This window comes from Hyaena hyaena, unplaced genomic scaffold (genome assembly GCF_003009895.1).
Source record: "Hyaena hyaena isolate Hyena2069 unplaced genomic scaffold, ASM300989v1 scaffold_24, whole genome shotgun sequence".
Lineage (NCBI taxonomy): Eukaryota > Metazoa > Chordata > Mammalia > Carnivora > Hyaenidae > Hyaena > Hyaena hyaena.
Genome location: NW_024080656.1, coordinates 5,412,404 through 5,432,391, shown reverse-complemented (window position 1 = coordinate 5,432,391; position 19,988 = coordinate 5,412,404). Strand labels below are relative to the sequence as shown.

The 19,988-nt window shown below is 41.5% G+C and overlaps 1 protein-coding gene across 2 annotated transcripts in view; it reads left to right on the top strand.

Moving 5' to 3' along the window:
• Positions 1 to 19,988, top strand: part of ATP8A1 (ATPase phospholipid transporting 8A1) — a 232,473-nt gene that overhangs the window by 193,848 nt on the left and 18,637 nt on the right. For both annotated transcript variants that reach the window (XM_039226991.1, XM_039226992.1), the window contains 2 exons: positions 945 to 1,001; positions 1,910 to 2,017. In XM_039226991.1, the coding sequence (XP_039082922.1) occupies positions 945 to 1,001; positions 1,910 to 2,017 (165 nt within the window). The remainder of the gene's footprint in view (positions 1 to 944; positions 1,002 to 1,909; positions 2,018 to 19,988) is intronic.

The following is a 19,988-nucleotide window of genomic DNA, read 5'->3' as shown; positions in this document are numbered from 1 at the left end:
ATGTCAAGTAACTTGCCTTGTTCCTTAACCAAAGCACCTAATAAATGGTGGCACATTGCACACAAGTCGTGTGACTCTGGGGCATGTCCAGTTAACCTTTGTGCCACGCTGTGGACAACATAGGGCAGCTCGTTACAGCAGGTCCCCTTACTTCAGAATCACTAGCAGTCGATAATGGGTGCGTACACCACGGAGAGTATAACAGGCTTTTCTATCCTAATCAGTAGAGTTTTAAGTAAGTAGAATTACAGAGTCTTTAAATTTCGAAATATGCAGTTATATTTCTTTTAGAATTTATCTTTAAAATTCAGGAAGTAGGAACTTTAAGTTTTACAGATGATATTTTTTCAATGTTTTTAAAAAAATTTTTTAAGTTTATTATACTTATCTTGAGAGAGAGCACTAGAGAGAGCATGGGAAGGGCAGTGAGAGAGGAAGAGAGAGAGAATTCTAAGCAGACTCTGGACTGTTAGTGCAGAGCCCAGTGTGGAGCTCGAACTCATGAACCATGAGATCATGACCTGAGCCAAAACCACGAGTCAGTCGCTTAACCGACTGAGCCACCTAGACGCCCCATTACAGATGATATAAAATAAAATCAAAGCACGCTTGAATCCAAGTTACTGCAGGTGTATATTCACTGTTCACAAGCTGTACAGGAAGCAGGCAGCCACAGGGCTCGTGGATGGACCGTGGGGCTGTGCAGGTGAGGAGGACAGGGATGGTGGTGGGAGTGCGGTGCTGCTAACGGGCAGTTCTGACAGGCCACGGCCTCCATCATCCACCTGTTTCTTTGCCTGGTGGGTGTGCAAGGCAAGCTGTGACTCACCTACCAGTCCCATAGTCAAACACACAGTGTAATACCTGGTCTCTATAACCCTCGCTTTCAATCATTGGAACTGTTCCATTTATGAAATAAAATAACGTTTTCCCTTCTGTCTTAGTTCGTGGTGATAACCGTGTGTTTGAAAGCTGGATTGGAGACCTCCTATTGGACATGGGTAAGGGTATCTCTAACCACTCGAGGCGTGTCACGTTTACATAGGTGTTAACTGCGAACATTGTTGTTCTGTATTCTAACTTCATGTATCCCCGTAACCTCAGCCCACAGATTGTTCATTGTGAGGGTTCTTGGGTGAAAGGGGGAGAACTGGGGGATTCTAGTTTGTCTGAATTGGAAACTGAATAAAGAAAACTTAAATAGGTTTATTGACTATACAAGTTTCAGAGCCTTTAATATATTACTATATACTGTGAATATCCCAGGAAGGAGAGAAGCTTCCAAACTTATTTGACTAAGACTCTTTTCTTAGTAGAATGTGTCACAAGATGCATTCACCAGAAAACCCATTGGAAAATTATTTTCAAAATCAGCAATGTTAGCAAAAGATTTGTCCTCAGACATTTGTAAGTATCCAATTTGGGTAAAAACAAGTTCCACTTCAGAACATTAGTTTTACAGAATCCAGGTAGAGAGACCCTGGAAACAAAAAGAAATGAAAGTTTGATGTTCAGGAGAAAGATGGCCACAAGAAACGTGACATTCCTCGACATACCGGTGGCATTCTCCCACGTATCTGACTTCTCCTGGAGAGAGCATGCAAAGCGAAAATAAAGGAGGTTAAAGATGGTAGCAGGTGAGAGCGAGGAGAGTCAGAGGAGGAAGAGAGAGACAGAACAGATCTAAATGCCAGTAGCACAAACATCCTAGCCGTGGTTAGAAGACATTAGCATTAGCCCTGGTGAAGGATCCAGTTAAAACATGCACACGTCATTATTTAGAAATTCCCATAGATACTTTTTGATGGATGTAGGAAAAAATTAATAAGGGAATTTGTGAAAGCTTCGTTAATGTTTGTGGACCCAGTCTACCTAAAAGTCTCGTGACTTAGACTCTCTTCCTTCACAGTTCAGCCACATAGCGATTTGGGGCAGCATCGTACTCTGGGTGGTGTTTTTTGGAATCTACTCATCTCTGTGGCCCGCTGTTCCGATGGCCCCTGATATGTCAGGAGAGGTAATGTGTCGCAACAACTCGGGATCCAACAAATCTTAAAAATTGATGTTCCTTAATGAACTTTAGTTGTTTGGCGTGGATTTGTATTGAAATAGTATTTAGCCATTTAAAAGCTATTTTTAATTTCCACAGTTGCAAGTGATAAATCTTGAGAGAACATTTTCAGACATTCTACTTAAATCTGACTTATGCTTTCAAAAGCCTATCTGGAACACTAAAATGTGGCGGTCAGCAGCTTGATTCATGTTCAGAATCTCCATCTAGAAGATGCCATTTTAAAATGAGACTATAAATGCACAGATACATTTTGGATCAGAGATGTGGGGAAATGGTGAACTACATCTTTGGGACAGTCTGTCATATTTCTTCTGTTATCTCTCATTCTACGGAAAAGTCTACCGTCTTTTATTTATGCACTTTTATGCACAGATTAAATGCACTTTTAGAGTCGTCTTAATGAGATTGGTTTAGTTTTCATTTTGAACAAGTCAGGGTATCTGACGTTTCAGCCTTATCACAGTCCATTTTCAGTTCTGTCTTTCAGGTTCTGGTTACACTGGTAGGAATTGAGTTATTAGGTGTCCGTGGGGGAGTGTCACAAGATCTCCTTCCCTTCAGAAGAGATTCCAGCAGTAGGAGGGTTTATGATTTCAATTGCAGGAAATTTGACATAAAATGTATAAAAGAAAATGTGGAAAACATTTCAGGATTTCCTGTGACCTCACAGTAACTTGCAAACCAAGGAAATGTGAGCTCCGTTACAGTACATTGTTGTCCTGCAGCCACAGGAAAGCTTTCCAGTGGTTTCCATGAATTTGTTGCCCTTAAGTACTGCCTGAGTACCTTTCACTTTTGACAGTCTGGTTTATAGATCATTTTCATGAAATTTTATCTGACAGCATCCTGCTTTTTATAAATTAGCAGAATGCAGACACATTTGAAAAAAATGTTTGTGGTTAAATTTATTAGAGAGAGGCATTATATACTATTACAGCAAAACCAGACGTATCGAGGAACGTGTACTTCCTTCCACCAAAGGTGAAGGCCTCTTTGGAAACATGTACTGTGAACTCTAGAAAATTTACAGCATGTATTTTGAGGAAACCAGAGAAAGCTGTGAATGCATCTGCTTACCTTGGTTTGAGTCCTTTTTTCCTGAAGAAGTAAAATCAAAGACTCTATGTGGTCTTGAAGATACCACTCGGAAAAGCAGTTCTTTGTTTTTTGTTGGTGTGCTCTGTCTGACTGGACCTGCTTTTCCTTGAGGTTAATTCCAATTTAATATCATTTTCACTAGACCTCATTTTACCTCACTTCTTAATGTTTTATCTTCAAAATGAATCCCACAAAAGATGTTGAGATTCAGATGGTTTAAGCCACTGTAGCCAAGAGCCTTGATGACAAGAACAGAGGTTTTGACCACCTACTTCTAGAACAAGTGTGAAGTTTGATTGGCTTTTTGCCAACCAAATATAATTCTACCCTTGCCTGTAGAATTCCTGGTATTACCCACACACAGAACTTAATATCCTCTCCTGAGATTTGCGGTGATGCCGTGTTTAATTCAAAGTGAAATGAATGTCAGTACTCCATCACGTTTCTCTTCACTTCACATACAGTGGGAAGTGCTAACAGGGATTCTTTTTCTTGTTATTTTATTACTACCGATTCTTTGAATACGGCATTTAAATAGCTAGGGCTTCACTGAAAATATGAAAAACAGATTAATTTCACGGTAGGCTTGACTAGTTTGTCCAAAATGTAAGGCTGTTGAATTTATTCAGAGAAAAAAATACTTTAAATTTATGTAGTACTTACTGCTTAAAAGCCTTTTGCTCTGTGTGTGTGTGTGTGTGTGTGTGTGTGTGAGTGTGTGCGCACACACAAATGAGCCTCATGGCAACTCTCAAAAAAGAATTTAACAAGGATGCCACTCAGATTCTCAGGGATAGAGAATCTACATTTACTGTTTCCTGGGCATTAAGGTAATAAATGCCAAGAATAGTTGTAGAGGTACTCAATTTTTGAACTTTTTTTAAAGTTTATTTATTTATTTTGAGAGAGAGCGAGAGCATAAGCGGAGGATGGGAAGAGAGAGAGAGGGAGAGAGAGAATCCCAAGCAAGCTCTGTGCTGTCAGCATAGAGCCTGACTTGGAGCTAGAACTCACGAATCATAAGATCATGACCTGAGCTGAAATCAACAGTCAGATACTTAACCAACTGAGCCATCCAGGTGCCCCAGTTTTTGAACATTTTTATTATGTGTAGAGAGTCACAAGTTCTACTGTAACCCAATTTAATTTCAAAAAGAAGTAACTGCCTTTAGGTTTACATCTTTCTAAGCTTAAAATTCTATATTTCAATCAAGAGTATAGCCAGATACATACATACGTCTATACAAACATGAAAATATATAAAAAATTTATTTATGTACCAATATTTATATCTGTATGTGCAATATAATATAATGTATTACTATATATATATATTATTATATATATTAGCATTCCTCAACTTGACATGTTTTATGTAATCCACATAACAAAACACAGCCCAGGGCAGCCCCCAGGACTTCAGGCTCCTCCACAGGATTTGTGGTGTGGTGTGGTGTGGCATGTAATAACCTTCTGTCACAACCACTACCGAGTCTCAGTGTCTAATCCCAAGACTGTACTCAGGATTCCAGTCCTTTCCTGTATTGATGAGACAGCAGCTCCTCCTGAAACAAAACAATTAAATACGTATGTATGTTCGCTTGCCTAAAAGCTTAATAAAGACTAACAGGGACAGTCCAGAATCACCAGAACTGAAAACGGTAGCCTGTTGGCCCATCCTGGTTCAGGTGATATTTTAGAGGATAGTGATACACTGTGGGGTGTCAGCAAGACAGAGCAGCTCTTCAAGAAGGCAACTGAGATCTAGGAAAAATAATCCCTAATGTATATTAAATACTGAATGTGTATTAAACACTTTATCCCAGGAACTTCTCTAAATACTTTATATGCATTCACTCAGTCAATACACCACCTCTGTGTTGAGACTCTTCCATCATTCAGGCCCTGTTCTAGACACTGGAGATTCAATAAATCAGACAAAAGCTCATGCACTTCTTAGCTCACTTTTCTAGTGGAAGACAACAGATAAGTGACAGATGTAATATAAAGACAGATATAAGTAGTGTAGAGAAAATGGTAGCCAGCAAAGCGGGGTCAAGAGCCAAGATTTCAATCGTGTTTCCCATACAGCTTTATGGCTTTTACTTATGGCCAGATCAAGAGCCAAGGTGCCGGGATCTGACTTGGGGCTTCATGGCAGGACCGCGGCTGCTGTGTTCTAAACCTTTGAAGAGGTTATCACAGTCACCCAGGTGAGAGGTCACGGTGGCAGGGATCAGGAGGACGGCAGTGGTGCAAGGGGTCAGGTCCCAAACCTCCTTTAAAGGTGGAGCCAGTTGTACAGCCCCTCTGGAAAACAGTGTGGAGGTTCCTCAGGAAACTAACAATAGAACTCCCCTAGGACCCAGCAAGAGCGCTGCTAGGAATTTACCCAAGGGATACAGAAATGCTGAGGCATAGGAGCACATGGACCCCAATGTTCATAGCAGCACTCTCCACAATAGCTAAAACATGGAAAGAGCCTAAGTGTCCATCAACAGATGAATGGATCAAGAAGATGTGGTTTATCTATACCATGGAATACTCCATGGCAGTGAGAAACAATGACATCTGGCCATGTGTAGCAACGTGGATGGACCTTGAGGGTGTTATGCTGAGCGAAATAAGTCAGGCAGAGAAGGACAAATATCATATGTTTGCACTTATAGGAGGATTAGGAGGAACTTGACGGAGGAACAAGGGGGAGAAGAAGGGCGGAAATGGTGGGGGAAAGGGAGAGAGGCAAACCATGAGAGACTCTTGAATGCTGACAAAAACTGAGGACTGATGGATGTGGGGGGGAGGGGGGGAGGGGCATGGAGGAGGGCACTTTGGGGATGAGCACTGAGTGTTATGTGGAAACTAATTTGACAATAAACTATTTGTAAAAACAAAAAAAAAGGTGGAGCCAGTTGGGTTTGCCGACAGACCGGCTGGCAGGAGTGAGGGTAAAAGAAGCCAAGGCAGCCCCCGTTGGCCACCAGTGATACTTGGAATCTACCATCTGCACATCCAGGGCTGCCTTCCAACTCCTAAGAGTCAGATCTCTATGTGCTTCTCTTCACTCTGTTCTCTCCAGAGGAACAACTTACATGTTGCAAGGGCACAGACTGTTTTGCTCTAGTTAACGGGATCTCAGGGTGCAAATTGTACACAAATTAGGCAACTTACAGGTACAGGCCTCATGCTTCTATATTCAGCTGGACGCGTCTTCACACATAGGTCAGGATTTCATAGTCTTTCCAATTTACATTCTTAGTTCATCGTGGCAGCCCCGTCTGAAGGTCTGAAGACAGAGCTATTTCTTTCAACGTGTTGAAAGAAAACCCTCCCAGCACTAAGAGGGGAAGGGAAGGGAAGGGAACCAACATTTAGTGTGCGCACACCACGTTCCCCAGGCACTGTGTTTGATTTCAAGCAATCCTTGTTTTATTTAAACCCATATAATACGCCTTTGTGGTAAGCAAAGCAATAGCAGTGACTTAGAGAATTTACCCCAGGTTTTCTTTTCAAATTCCATTGGTTTCCTCTAACATCCTGAGGATCGAGATGCCCTCCCTTTGGGGGCCTTGCTATTCCTTACGTCCAAGTGGGAAAGTCTTTTTTCTGTGCTTTCCTTCCTATAGCTGTCTTCCCTGCACTCCATTGATTTCCCTGATTTATCTATTTCCTGGGATACCTGGGGCCCTCATCAGTTTCCCAAAGTTGGCCAGTTACGGACATGTGCCCATCTCTTTTAGAGAGGGCACAAAGGACCCAAATTTTTAACTCTCCCTTTTCAACACCTACCTAACTCCCTAAATACATTTATAGAAATTCTATCTTATTTCATATCCTAGACTCTTGCCTCTTCTTAACAGTGATATCAGTGTAAAAAATACCATTCTCATTTTTAAAAATTCACATTAAATTGAAAACCCAATCATCTCATCTCGTTATCATTAGAGAATGTACAGTTGCCACTATGATAGTGATAGGGCCTCATTTATTGAAGGCCAGTCACCATTCTAGCGCTTTCCATGCCTTCACTCATTTAACACTGTGAACATTTAATACAGCCCGGTGTGGTAAGTTCTGTTATATATTTCACAGACACGAGGTGGTTACATAATATTCTCAAGGTCACATAGCTTGTGAGTGAGCTGAGATTGGAACCCAGACACAGTCTGTACGCTTAACCTCCTTACACACTGTTTCTTCTACGTCTCTTCTCTCTACTAAGGCCTTTCCTCCCAGCCCCATCAACCTTAAAGATATTAGATGCCTATCAGTGCCACCAATCAAAAGACTTCTGTCTGGTCAGTAAACTGAGGAATGTGTGATCTGTATATATTATTTCTGTCTTCAGCTGTACTTAAGAGCTATACTCATTTATCATGGACCTAGGGTTCTTTTGACACCATCCATTGGTTTCTTTCCCCTTTACTTCAGCACATTCTACATGCATGAAGTTCTACAAATCTCTTCCCCAAATATCTCCAAGTTTAATGCAGTCCTCAGGGAGTCCAGCTACAGCCAGATCAGGTGGCTCTCGGTTGGTGGCAGGGTGTTCCCACTTGGGAACATTCCTTCCTATAGTTCTGCACTTTGTTTCCATTACAGTAATTCTCCATCTCTGTCCAGAATAAAGATTCGATGATCATGATTAACAAATATTCCAGTACCACAAATATTGAAATATTTATTTAGGGAATGCCTGATATCGGGGCGGGGGACAGTGGATGATGCAAAGGTAGAACTCCAACAATGAGAAAGTATTGAGGAAAGGAAAGGAAAAGAAAAAGAAAATAGTGTGACAGGCTTGGCTGCGACTTTAAAAATGTCGCTGTCTTCCTCTTCGCAAATATGGTTGTGATTTAAGAGAAGGACTTTTTTTTCTTTTTTTCAGACCTGACTTGTATTTTTTCACACCAGTACAACAATTTATGGGGCAAGGTAGACCCTGGGGAGAAGTGCTATGTTATATAAACATATGCTAGCCTGCTTTTCCGACTTTTCTAGGTGATGTTACCGAGTATTTTTATTTCCAGAAAAAAAATATTTTAGTCACTATGATTAGTACACCAGATTAAAAACTGAAAAGCAAGCTACATCAAGGATCATTTCATATCACGATTAATACCAGAAGCTTAGTATCGGCAAACGTTTAAATTTATCGTGGCTTTGCAGACACGCGCTGTAAAGTCCTCCCAAGCGCCATCTGGTTCTGCTCTCCCTGGCCTAAGGGATCTATAAAACTACCGAAGGAAATTGAAGTTAAGGAACAAGCATGTGTTTTACAGAATTTCAGATCTCTTGATTGAGGTTTGTAAAGCCTCTCTGAAAAACAATAAAAATCTTTGTTGAACTCTTTGGTGTCACCCCTGTAGGAAAGGTATTAATAAACGAGATTAGTGTTATGATTTTCCTAAATTGTGCCATTGCCCACTTTACCAACACAATAAATTACTTTACATATGAGGAATTTCCTGGTTGAAATCGTCCTTATTCATCTATCAGCTTTTAATTACCTAGATAACATGTAATAATTTATTGGTCACAAGACCAGCCCTTGCCGATGGGGTGGGGCAGTGTTATGATACAATGAAGTTTCATCCAAAATGACTGTGCTTAGCCAAGGGGCCTGGAGGGAACAACTAGGCAGAACTCTCTCAGAAGTTCTTCAATGAGGCAACAGTTGGGAGCCCATCCAGGAAAGCATGCCGTTGGTCAACAGTCTTCATGCCCCTGACAGTAAATGAGATAGACCAGACTTTCACAGCGCTGAAGGCAGCCTGTTGCATAGCTGCTTCCAAGCCCATTTTGTAGAGAGAAGCCTATGTAGAAACACAAAGAAGAAGCAGAGAGCTATGGATCTGAGAACTGTGATGGCAAATCAGGACACTTTGAAATTAGAGCTCTCTTTAGAGTCTTTACGAGAACTGGCATTGCTTTTTGTAGACACAGCATCTTTTCTGACAAAGCAGAGCAAATGTATATTGAGTGACTAATGTTTGCATTAGGCAGTGGAGGATCCACAGATGGATTGAAGTTGGTTCTTTCCCTTAAGAATCTCATTGCTAATGAGGGGGACGTCTGGGTGGCTCAGTCAGTGAAGCATCCGACTTCAGCTAAGGTCATGATCTCGTGGTTTGTGAGTTCGACCCCTGTGTCAGGCTCTGTGCTGACAGCTCAGAGCCTGGAGCCTGCTTCAGATTCTGAGTCTCCTTCTCTCTGCCCCTCCCCTACTCATGCTCTGTCTCTCTTTCTCTCTCTCTCTCTCTCTCAAAAATAAATAAACCTTAAAAGTCTTAAAGATAAAAAGAATCTCGTTGCTAATGAAGGGATGCTAATGTCATAACTGCGAGGGATGATGTGGTGCACCCACAGTCCCATGGCAGTGAGCAAACCACAGGAAACTGGACAAAGCCAGCTGTTAGTGGGGCAGAGCTTTGACCATTCTCTGGAATCAGTTCATTCTTGTATTCGTTCATTCCATAAATGTGTGCTGAGTGTTTAATGGGTGCTAGACAGTTTCTAGGTAATCTGTTAATTAGGCCAGATCCCTATTAGCAACCAGGTTGAAGGGACCAGGGAATGGGAGGGAGAAACAATCACTAAGTCAACAAATGACTAAAGGTGATTTCACAAAGTGATAGGAAGAAACAGGGTGACATGATACAGGGCAGGACTATAATGCCTGCTCCAAAAGGGTCTTTTTGAAGACGGAATGATTAAGCTGAAACTCAAAATGATGTGTGCATGAAAAAGAGTGTTTCAGGACTGAAGGAACAGCAGGTGCCCACGCCCCAAGGCAGGCATGCTGGAGCGGAGAGGCTGGGAACGAGTGCTGCGAGGAGTCAGTGAGATGGGCAGAGGGCAGCTCACCTCGCCCCCAAGCTCAGCATTTTCACTCATAAGACCAGCACGGCTTCTTGTTTCTGAGTGACGTGCCTGGGACTCCAGCAGAAATGCTCGTAAAGGAAATCGCAAATGTCACTGTATGATCTGCTTCAGAAAAGCTCATAACTGAACACAGTTCTTGTGTTCTGCGTTAGTGTAAGATAGATCATCAGTGAGTGGGCAAAAGCTACTTTGTTCCATGTTATCACTTTGGCTTCCTGGTGTGTATCATACAAACCAAGTTATTTTATGGCATATTTTCTTTTCTTTTTTTTTTTAATGTTTTTATTTTATTTCTAGGAGAGAGAGAGACAGCGTGAGCAGGGGAGGGTCAGAGAGAGAGGGAGTCACAGACTCTGAAACAGGCTCCAGGCTCTGAGCTGGCAGTCAGCACAGAGCCCGACGCGGGGCTCGAACCCACGAACCGCGAGATCATGACCTAAGCGAAAGTCAGACGCTTAACCGACTAAGCCACCCAGGAGCCCCTATGACATATTTTCTGGAATTAAATGATAGCAGCTTTACTTGTCTCTCATGTAAAAGAAGTTTGGTGGTAGCAGGCAGCCCAACGCTGGTGTGGCAACTGCACCGTCCTCAAGAACCAGGTTTCTTGTATTTGGTGCGCTGCCAACCTTAGTGTGTTTCCTCATAGTCCAAAGTGGCTGCTTCAGCTCTAGCCATTTTACCAACATTCCAGCCAACCAGAAAGAGAAGAAGAAAGATTAACCTTTTCTCTTTGACACTCTTTCCTAGACAGTGCCCACCACATTTCCACTCAGATCTCATAGGCCAAGAGCTCACATCAAGCTGCAACAAGAGAGCCAGAGGAATATAGTGCAAGCTAGAAGACAAAGTGTCCAGCCAAGAATCAAGTGTTTGCATCTAAGAAGGGGAGAAGGGATATACTGGGGAAGAAGTAGAAGTTTTTGCCATGAAGATCAGTAGTTTTTCAACCTAAGGCATTTAACAACCTTTCTGTGTCTTTCTTAGAGCTAAGTGCTTTTTGAATTTTTGAGTTTCTTAAAAATCATTTCCTAAAAGAGATGCTAATTATGTGACAGGATGGAGGTATTAGCTAATCCCAGTGGTACTCACGTTGCAATTTATAAACGTATCAAATCAACACATTGTACGCCTTAAACTTACATAATGTTACATGTTAATTATAGCTCAATAAAGCTGGAAAATGAATTTAAAATTTTTTTTAAATGTCTACAATCTGAAATATAGGTCAGTATGTTTCATAGATTGAATTGCTAGTAATCAAAGAATTGATGTTTTATGAGATGGTTTTTGAGATAAAGAGCCATCACAAAATTATAAAAACCTGTAGGAATGATAGACTAGGGAAATAGATTGAGCACTGAGATAATGAACACTGTCTTACACAATTTACCCAGGAACATCATAACATTTTAAAACTCTATTTCTTATAGTAAAAAGAATATTTGGTTACTAACTCTGTCCTCATTCTTCTGGTACTTTTAAGTTTTTTAAATAGTACAGTAAGATTAAAACAAAACAAATTCTGTTCTTAATTATTTTCGCTATTCTGGGAACTAGATCCCTGGAAAATAAAGTTTCAGAGCCACATATATCCTAGTGCTCTTGACTCCTTTATAGAAAGATTATTTTTTGTGTTCAGTTCTCAGTGTATATGTGTATGAAGTGAAACTTTATTTTTTTAAAAAGTTAACTTATCAGTTCGGGCCCCAACCAACGCTTCCTGCTCTTCCTCTGAACATCTTTCTTAATCATTTATTTTCTCGCTACTCCCTTTGCCAGAGGGTGGAGGTACAAAGTCTGCTGCTGGCATCATACAGCTATAGGTGGAATGTTGGTTCTGAGTTGCTCAGGGTGATCACGCCTGCTTGAGCCCCTCGCCACCATCCAGAAATGTCCACTGGTGGGGGGAAAGCACATAAGTGCTATGAGCTGGTATCTAATTTGCATATTTGTCTATGATTTGGAACCATTTGCAAATTTTCTAAGATTTTTGTTTGTTTGGAATAACCCAAGCCAGGGGTTTCCTTTGTCTCTGAGTAAGTGAGAGCTGCTGGGAATAATTGCAAACATACTGGAGTTTGTTGGAAACACCCTTCTCCTTAGTTGTCTTCTGGGTGTTCTGCCCTGTCTGTTTTTGTGGAGAAAGTAAGAATTCATCCTGTCTATAAGCCCAAGTCAGCTCAATACAACTGAGATTTACAGAGTATCTGTGTGGCGGGATCGATAATGGATGTCAGTGGATCATTAGGTGAAAAAAGAGAGTCCTCTTGGGGAGATGGAGTCTTGTGGATAAAATAACAGAGTAATAACAGGTAATAACAATTACCTGTTGAGGTAATTGTGGCGGATGCTAATTACCATGGTCAGGATGCTCAAGCAAAGAAGGACTTTGGGGCTGCTAAGGTAGGGAATAGCTGGAGTTAGAGCTGAAAAGTTAAGCAAAGACTAGGTCACAGCAACCTCCTTAAATGTCATTAACATCATTACTTTAAGCCATGGAAAATGGCTTTTCATTATGATGAAATACATGGTATTCTAGAAAGTACCTGAAACCATAGAATAAATATTTGGATCAGAGGGTGTGATAGATAAATGCTAATAATAAACCACTAGGGGTGAAAAACATTTTAAATTTTGACATGAATATAATATAATTAAAAATTTGTAAGAATTTTTTCAGCTAACATAAGACATCAAAGACCTTTCTCAGTGACAAGCACCAGAACATAGAACTTAGCATGTGAATTCCTCTGTCATTGGGTTTTATCAAACAGGGTTTGAGCTAGGCTGCCCCATATGTGTAGCCCCTGAAGGATTTCAGTGGAAGTTCATGTCTTCAAGGCAAAGTGTATATGAGCTTGAAGTTTATCTCTGATTAAAGTAGGTGAAGGCACCACTTAGTGCTGACCCAGTGATACTTAGTTACCTCCAAATTCAGCCGTATACCCAGGTACCACAATTAATTTAGATAGAAAGGCTCACGCCTCTGGGAAAAGCTTACACAATGTAGAGACCTTGACAGTGTCACACCATGGGGTCTCCCAAGCCTTGGTCACAGAAACATTTTCAGAAACGTTTGCAGGTTTAAATTCAAACCCAGCCCAGTATTGTCCGGAAGCAGCATTGATTTTGATGAGCCGATATGGAGTTCCCATACATCAGTGGTCATGTTGCCTGAGGGCACAGTTCTGATACACTAAATAGTATCCTATTTATATAAAATTTGTATTTTGCCATGTAAGTATAGATGCCAAGTTGTGGATTTCAGTCTTCAAAGTACCAAAAGGATCCTTGTATCTCCGATTCAGTGAATCAGCTTGTCCAGTTCCCCTGAGACCAGGGACTGAGAAAAATGACCTCCACGAGGAAGGATGATCTGGGTAACTGAGGTTGGACGAGATGGGCGTGGACGTGGAACATGGCGACACAGAGTGTGCCTTTTCTGAAGAAATATCCTGCTGGCAGAACAGAGATGAAGCATTGAGGCACCATAGGGAGAAGAGAGTGTGATGTGCTTGGAAAGACCCAGAGAATTTGTATGAAAAGAAACAATACCTGAAAACCTGAGGCTGAGCACTGAATTTTTTTTTTTTTTTATGAAGATGATTTCAGAGGAGACCAGGATTAACGGAGATGGAGGAGCAGGCAAGAGAAGTTAAGTGAGCTTATAACTTGCTGGATGGCTTTGAAAAAAGAGAGATGTGGGCGATGGCAAGATGTGAGGTCGTCCACACCGGGGCGCAGACCATCCCTGCACGGGAAGGGTCACTCTACCAAGGTGTTTCAGAGGCGCCATGGCAGGAAGGACAGTTACACTCTTGGGTCCGACACCCTACTGACCAGATCCCAAGAAGCATGTCATGGGATATATAAGCTGTATATAATAAATGCTTGGATTTTTTCCCGAAAACTTGTTAACGCCCTTGGAAAAGCCCTAAATCTCCAAAGATAAGCCCTTCTACACAAAGAAAATGAAAGGTCCCATTCACAGCAACAGGAAAGACATTAGCCAGATACATATATGGTTAATGAGAAGAAAACTAGAAAATCAGACAAGTGAGAGAAATACAAAGAAACAAGTTGAATAAATAAAACATACCATGTTCCTGAACGGGAGGATCACTGTTGAATCGTCTCTTCTTCCCAATTAGAGAACCATTTGGGGAAAAAAGAAAATACACCTATCTTCTCGTTATGATTGTAACTGAGCCTTGGAAAATAATCCTAAATGCAGAAAGAGAGCTTAGGTTCTGACTGAAAATAGGAGTTTTACTATAACTATTTTGAACGCTTCTCATATCAGTGAAAATTGACGGTATTTTTGTTTTTTAAGTAAAGTTCTTAATTTTGATTTGTGTGAGTGGCTTAGAGTCACTAAATACACTTTGGAAAAATAGAGAAAAAGGTGAGAAAAAACAGCACTGCTCCGTATTCAAAGGTCATCACTGTTAACATACTGGCATACTGGTCCAGTCTTTTTTTTTTTTTTTAACCCTTGATTTGCACACTTAACTTTGATTAAACTATTCGTTGTATGTTTATTTATTTTGAGAAAGAGCAGGGGAGGCACAGAGAGAGGGAGAACCCCAAGCAGGCTCTGCACTGTCAGCACAGAGCCCCGCATGGGGCTCAAACTCAGGAACCATGAGATGATCTGAGCCAAAATCAAGAGTAGGATGCTTAACCCATTGAGCCACCCAGGTGATCCAACAGTTTATCCTTTCAACAAATACAAGTCTAAGGACTATTCTAGCTGCCAAGGGTACAGCAGTGAAGAAAATGGAAAACTCCTGCTCTCGGACGCGTATATTCTGGAAGAGAGGGGGAAGGGAGGGAGGGAGAGGGAAACAAATATGTCTGTTCTGTAGCACACTGGATGGTAGTAAGTGCCTTAGAGAAATATATAGTGTAGAAAAGAGGACAGAAAATACTGATGTGACAGTGGGATGCTGTTTTAAGTGGGTGGTCATGGAAGGCATCAGTGGAAAGGTGACCTTGAGCAAAGATCAGAAGACATGGTGGGAGCTGAAGCCAGGGTGGAAGGGCTATGAAGTGGGTAGAATCCGGATTTACAAGGGAGAAGGGTTTTGTTCTTAGAATCCTTGTAATTTTTAAACATTTTTTATTTGATAAAATGGACATAATTTACTGTGTATCATCTTAAAACACTTTTAAGTCTGTTTGTTTGTTTGTTTGTTTTGAGAGAGACAGATCATGAGGGAGGACGGAGAAAGAAAGGGAGAGAGAGAGAATCCCAAGCAAGCTCCACAACATCAGCATGGAGCCCAATGCAAGGCTCGAACCCACGAACCATGAGATCATGATCTGAGCCAAAACCAAGAGTTGGAGGCTCAACTGACTGAGCTAGCCAGATGCCCCAACCATTTTAAACATTTTGAAGTGTACAGTTTGGCGGCATTAAGTGCATCCACAGTGTTGTGCTGCCATCACCACCATCCATCTCGAGAACTTTTCCGTCATCCTGAACTGAAACTCCATGTGTATTAAACAGTTACTGCCCATTCCCCCTTCTCTCCAGCCCCTGGCCACCACTCTCCTACCTTCTGTCTCTGAATTGGACTGTTCTAGGTGCCTCATATACAGGGAAATGTATAGTACATGTCCTTTTGTGTCTGGCTTATTTAATTTAAGCATAATGTCTTCAGGACTCATCTATTATTGTAGCCTGTGTCCAAATTTCATTTTTTAGGCTGACATCCCGTTGTATGTATAAGCCACATTTCATTTATCCATTTATCTATTGATACTCCACCCTTTAACTCTTGTAAATATTGCTGCTATGAATATTGGTGTGGATTTTATTAAGTAGAGCAGTGCAGATTTGCCAAAGGCCTGATGTGCAGTTTGGGAGAAAAGGAGGGAGCAAAGCTGACTCCTAAGTTTTTGGGCCAGAGCAGCTGGCAGGATAAAGGTTGTATTTGTTGAGTTGGAGAAGGCTGGGATTATATCGTCTTCTTTTTATTTGACATCGCAAAGTATTCATGTAGCTAATAAAAGTCCTCATTGATGTTGGTAGGAGACATTCCTTGTCTTCCTGCCCATTCTACGTCCCTTCCCAACCTCCCTCCAAAATGTTGTTCTTTCCAGTTATCCCATTTTTCCCCAACTTACTGAAATCTTTCTGTTGATTCAGATGAGAGAAGGGGTAGTTAGACATACCTCACTTTTAATGGGTGTTGCTCAGTCTTTTTAACAGAAATGATAACCCAGGTTGAAAAAGGATTGTTAAGGAGCTGGATCAACCTTTTCTCCCACCTCCTCAGATCGCATAAACACCTAGTTATAGCTGCTTCCAGGGTAACTCCCTACCAGAACACAAGAAAATCAAGCAAACGGTAACTGCCCCATCTCAGGAGTGTAGTCCCAAGTCTCTGCAAACACTGGACTGTAAGAACATATTTATTAATAATGTATTGAGCACCTGCTTTGTGGTTAAGTGCTTCGGTTGTGAGAATTCATCAAAGATGTATTTCTTTCTCTTATAGAATTTATGCTCTAACTGGAAGACAAAGGAACACCTAGAAAATGAGTTGTAGGTACCAAAATGGAAGCCCAAAGCAGTGTCAACTAAGCCAAGTCTAAGGAAGGAAGTGCAATCTGATGTTAAAATTCATTAAACAGGAGTCAGGAGACGGAAGGGCCGGAGGCTGAGAGAAACCTGGGAACATTCCAAGAACTGAAACATGTGGATAGCTAGAGATGGGGGCTGGCTTAGAAGGTGACGTGGGGGGGACACCTGGGCTCAGTGGGTTAAGCATCTGACTTCAGCTCAGGTCATGATCTTGCAGTTTGTGAGTTCGAGCCCCACATCGGGCTCCACGCTGATAGCTCAGAGCCTGGAGCCTTCTCTTTCTCTGCCCCTCACCTGCTCGTTCTCTGTCACTCTCTCCCTCAAAATGAATAAACGTTTTAAAAAAAGAAGATGATGATGTGTGGAAGTCATCAGATGTCAGGCAGATGAGGTCTTGAAGTCATGTTAAGGATTTTGCACTCTGTCCTCAGGGTGGTACAAAACCATTGAGTGGGTTTAATGCAAAAACTGCTAAAATCTAATATGTACTTCGGAAGTGTCCCTCTGGCCTCAGTGGGTTAGAAGCAAAGCAGCACTGGAGTCAGTAAGTCTAGCTTGTAGGCTGTTAGGATGACGGCCACATTTTTGACTGGGATAATGGCAGCAGGGTTGGCATAAAGCACATAGTAGGTCCGAAGATATTATCACAACTGAAGCTGGTGGTATAGAGAGACCAGAATAGAGCCCAGTTTTATGGCATACACCGTTGATGAAGCCATTCTCTAGGTAGAGTGCCCAATGGAAGAGCAGGTTTGGGGGGGAAACTATGTGTGTTCATTTTGAGACGTATTAAGTTCAAAGTACCTGTGCAACATTTAAGTTCAGAGCTCCTCAGTCTGAAGTACAAGAGATGTGAGCCATGGGGAGAGATTGTGACTGATCCCCATATAGATAACAGAAAACACCAACCTTCCTGGGGAATGTGTTTACATGATACCAGAAGCCTCCTGACAGAATACCAGGATATTTTACCTTTCCCTTTGTTTAGGGCTCTTGTAGACAATCAGTTTTCTAATAATTGCAGTCTGTGAACAGCATCTTTAACAGCTTGGATAATATTCTCTAATATGGATATACATTTACATAACCAGCCACATGGTGTCCTGCTAGTTTTTCACTGATGTTTTGCTATTTAAAGAACCCACAATGAATGTTTGCATTCCCCCAAATTATCTCTATGGGATGTGTTAGTAAGCAGAATGTGGCAAAAGTATTCCATGGTGGATAAATACATTTAGAGAAACCTTAATTTAAAAAAAACATTCAGAGGCACCTGGCTGCCTCAGTTGGAAGATCAAGTGTGACTCTTGATCCTGGGGTCATGAGTTTGAGCCTCACATTGGGTGTAGAGATTACTTAATAAAACAGGAAGGAAAGTAGGAAGGAGGGAGGGAGAGAGGAAGAAAAGTAGATTGGTTCAGTAGTGTTCTTTACAGTGATTTCTTAAAGCCTCAAATATGCTTTTTTGCAGTGTAACTCTTCAAGAGGGCGCTGCTGTGGTTTGCTTATACCTTCACTAAGCCTTGGGCCATAACATAAGCTTTTTGGGGGTAGTGCTTTCAGGGCTAGTGACCACAGAAGTTTCATGGGATACTAACCTATACCCAAAACCTGTCCCAAATTTCAGCACATAGTTCCAGAAACTGAATTATCAAATTAACAGGAACGAATGTTTATGCACTTGATGCACACTGCCAAATAACCTTTCCCAAAGGTGAGTACATTGCCAGTGGGAATATAAATTGTTACAAAGAGCTGCTGCCCCCACACCAGCTGTGATAGTGAATTGTTTAAATCTGACCTAATTTGTAGCGTTTCTAGGACTACAGAGAAGATCAGCACTTTTCCATGTTATTGATTAGTTATCACTGCTTCTGTGAATATCTTCTCTGGTCTTTTGCCTCTTTATTGGAATCTTAGCTATTCTTATGAAGACAAATGGTCTAGTTTTATAATCAGATATTAATGTAGAATTTCATGTATTTGTGGCAGTCATTCTCCCAGCTTTTATCATTTACTTTTAGTTCTTTTAAAACATGTGGAACTTATACATTTTTATAAATCCATTCTTTACAGCATTTCTTTTTGTAGGTTTTTTTTTTTTACTGTTTTTAAGCTTAGAAAGGCCTTTTATAAATCTTTATCTAGAGACTTAATAATCACTTCTTGGTTTTTTGTTGTTATTGACATGAACTCTTAGCCTCCTTGGAATTTATATTAACCTATCTTGCCGCCCTCCCTGAAAAACAACTAAGCAATATTTACAGCACTGTTTTCCAAATAATTTTTCCTTCCTAAATTAATATCCCCAGACAGCCTTAAATAATCTTAATGAAAAAGATAATTTGTCTCCATTTCCTAAATTAGCAAATTGAGATGAATGGCAATTTATTAGTGGTCAGTTACCTTGGTCAGTTTCAGTCTTGAGAAAACTGTGTATTGTGACGTTAATGCGACGAAAAGCATTACATTTACAAACTGACTCAGGCTAAAAATTTGATACTGCGACACAAATGCTCTTCCTCCTCGAAGCTCATGGGAGAGATCACTAGAAAGTAAGAAAGACCTAGGGTGTTTGAAGACATTTGAAAAGTAAATGAAGAAAGGAAAGGCTGTTCATCAGTGTCAGTAATAAAAGCAGCCACTCTGCAAACATCGTGGGGTTTAATTCTTCCAAGTCCACTTTCCAGCTGAGGAAGAAGAGGCTGGGAGTTACTTCCCCCAAATGGGAGAGCGAGGAAGGGCAGAGCCAGGACTCCTTCCAGGGCTGTTTATCGTCAGTCCCGCTCCAGTCAGGGTCCAAGGAGATAGTCTGAGGACTGCCCAAAGGACCTCCGCTTTCAGTCAGCATCTGTACTTTATCCAAGGGTAAGATTCCTAGTGTACCACTCTGACATTTATAGTGTAAAAGGAGGGTTAGAGTTAAGAACCGCGTCACCCAAGTTGTATAGGTAGGTAGCACCTGTAAATTCGCTCTCCTACAAGACTGAACTTGGGGGCCCTGGAGGGGAAGAAGTGTTTCTAGTGTGGGAACTAGGTGCTAGGGGATCACCTCAAGTGGGTTCAAGGTAAGCCCCTCTTATCTGGTGAAGCCCCTCGGCTTGGCCAAAATGCCCGTCAGCGCCTGTTTTCTCAAACGTTCTTCTCTGCAAGTTCATGTGGAAGTTTCAGAACAATTCCTCCTGCCCCCAGCCTACATTTTCGGTTCTTCAGGGAGCAGTTGGGTGGTTTTGGAAGCCTGCGCGGCCGGAGGGTGAGCCCGCGCTGCCGCGCAGAGACAAGCGCTCGTTTGTTCCCAGCGCAGGCCTGTGCCCTCCGGTTTACCGGCTTTGCGGC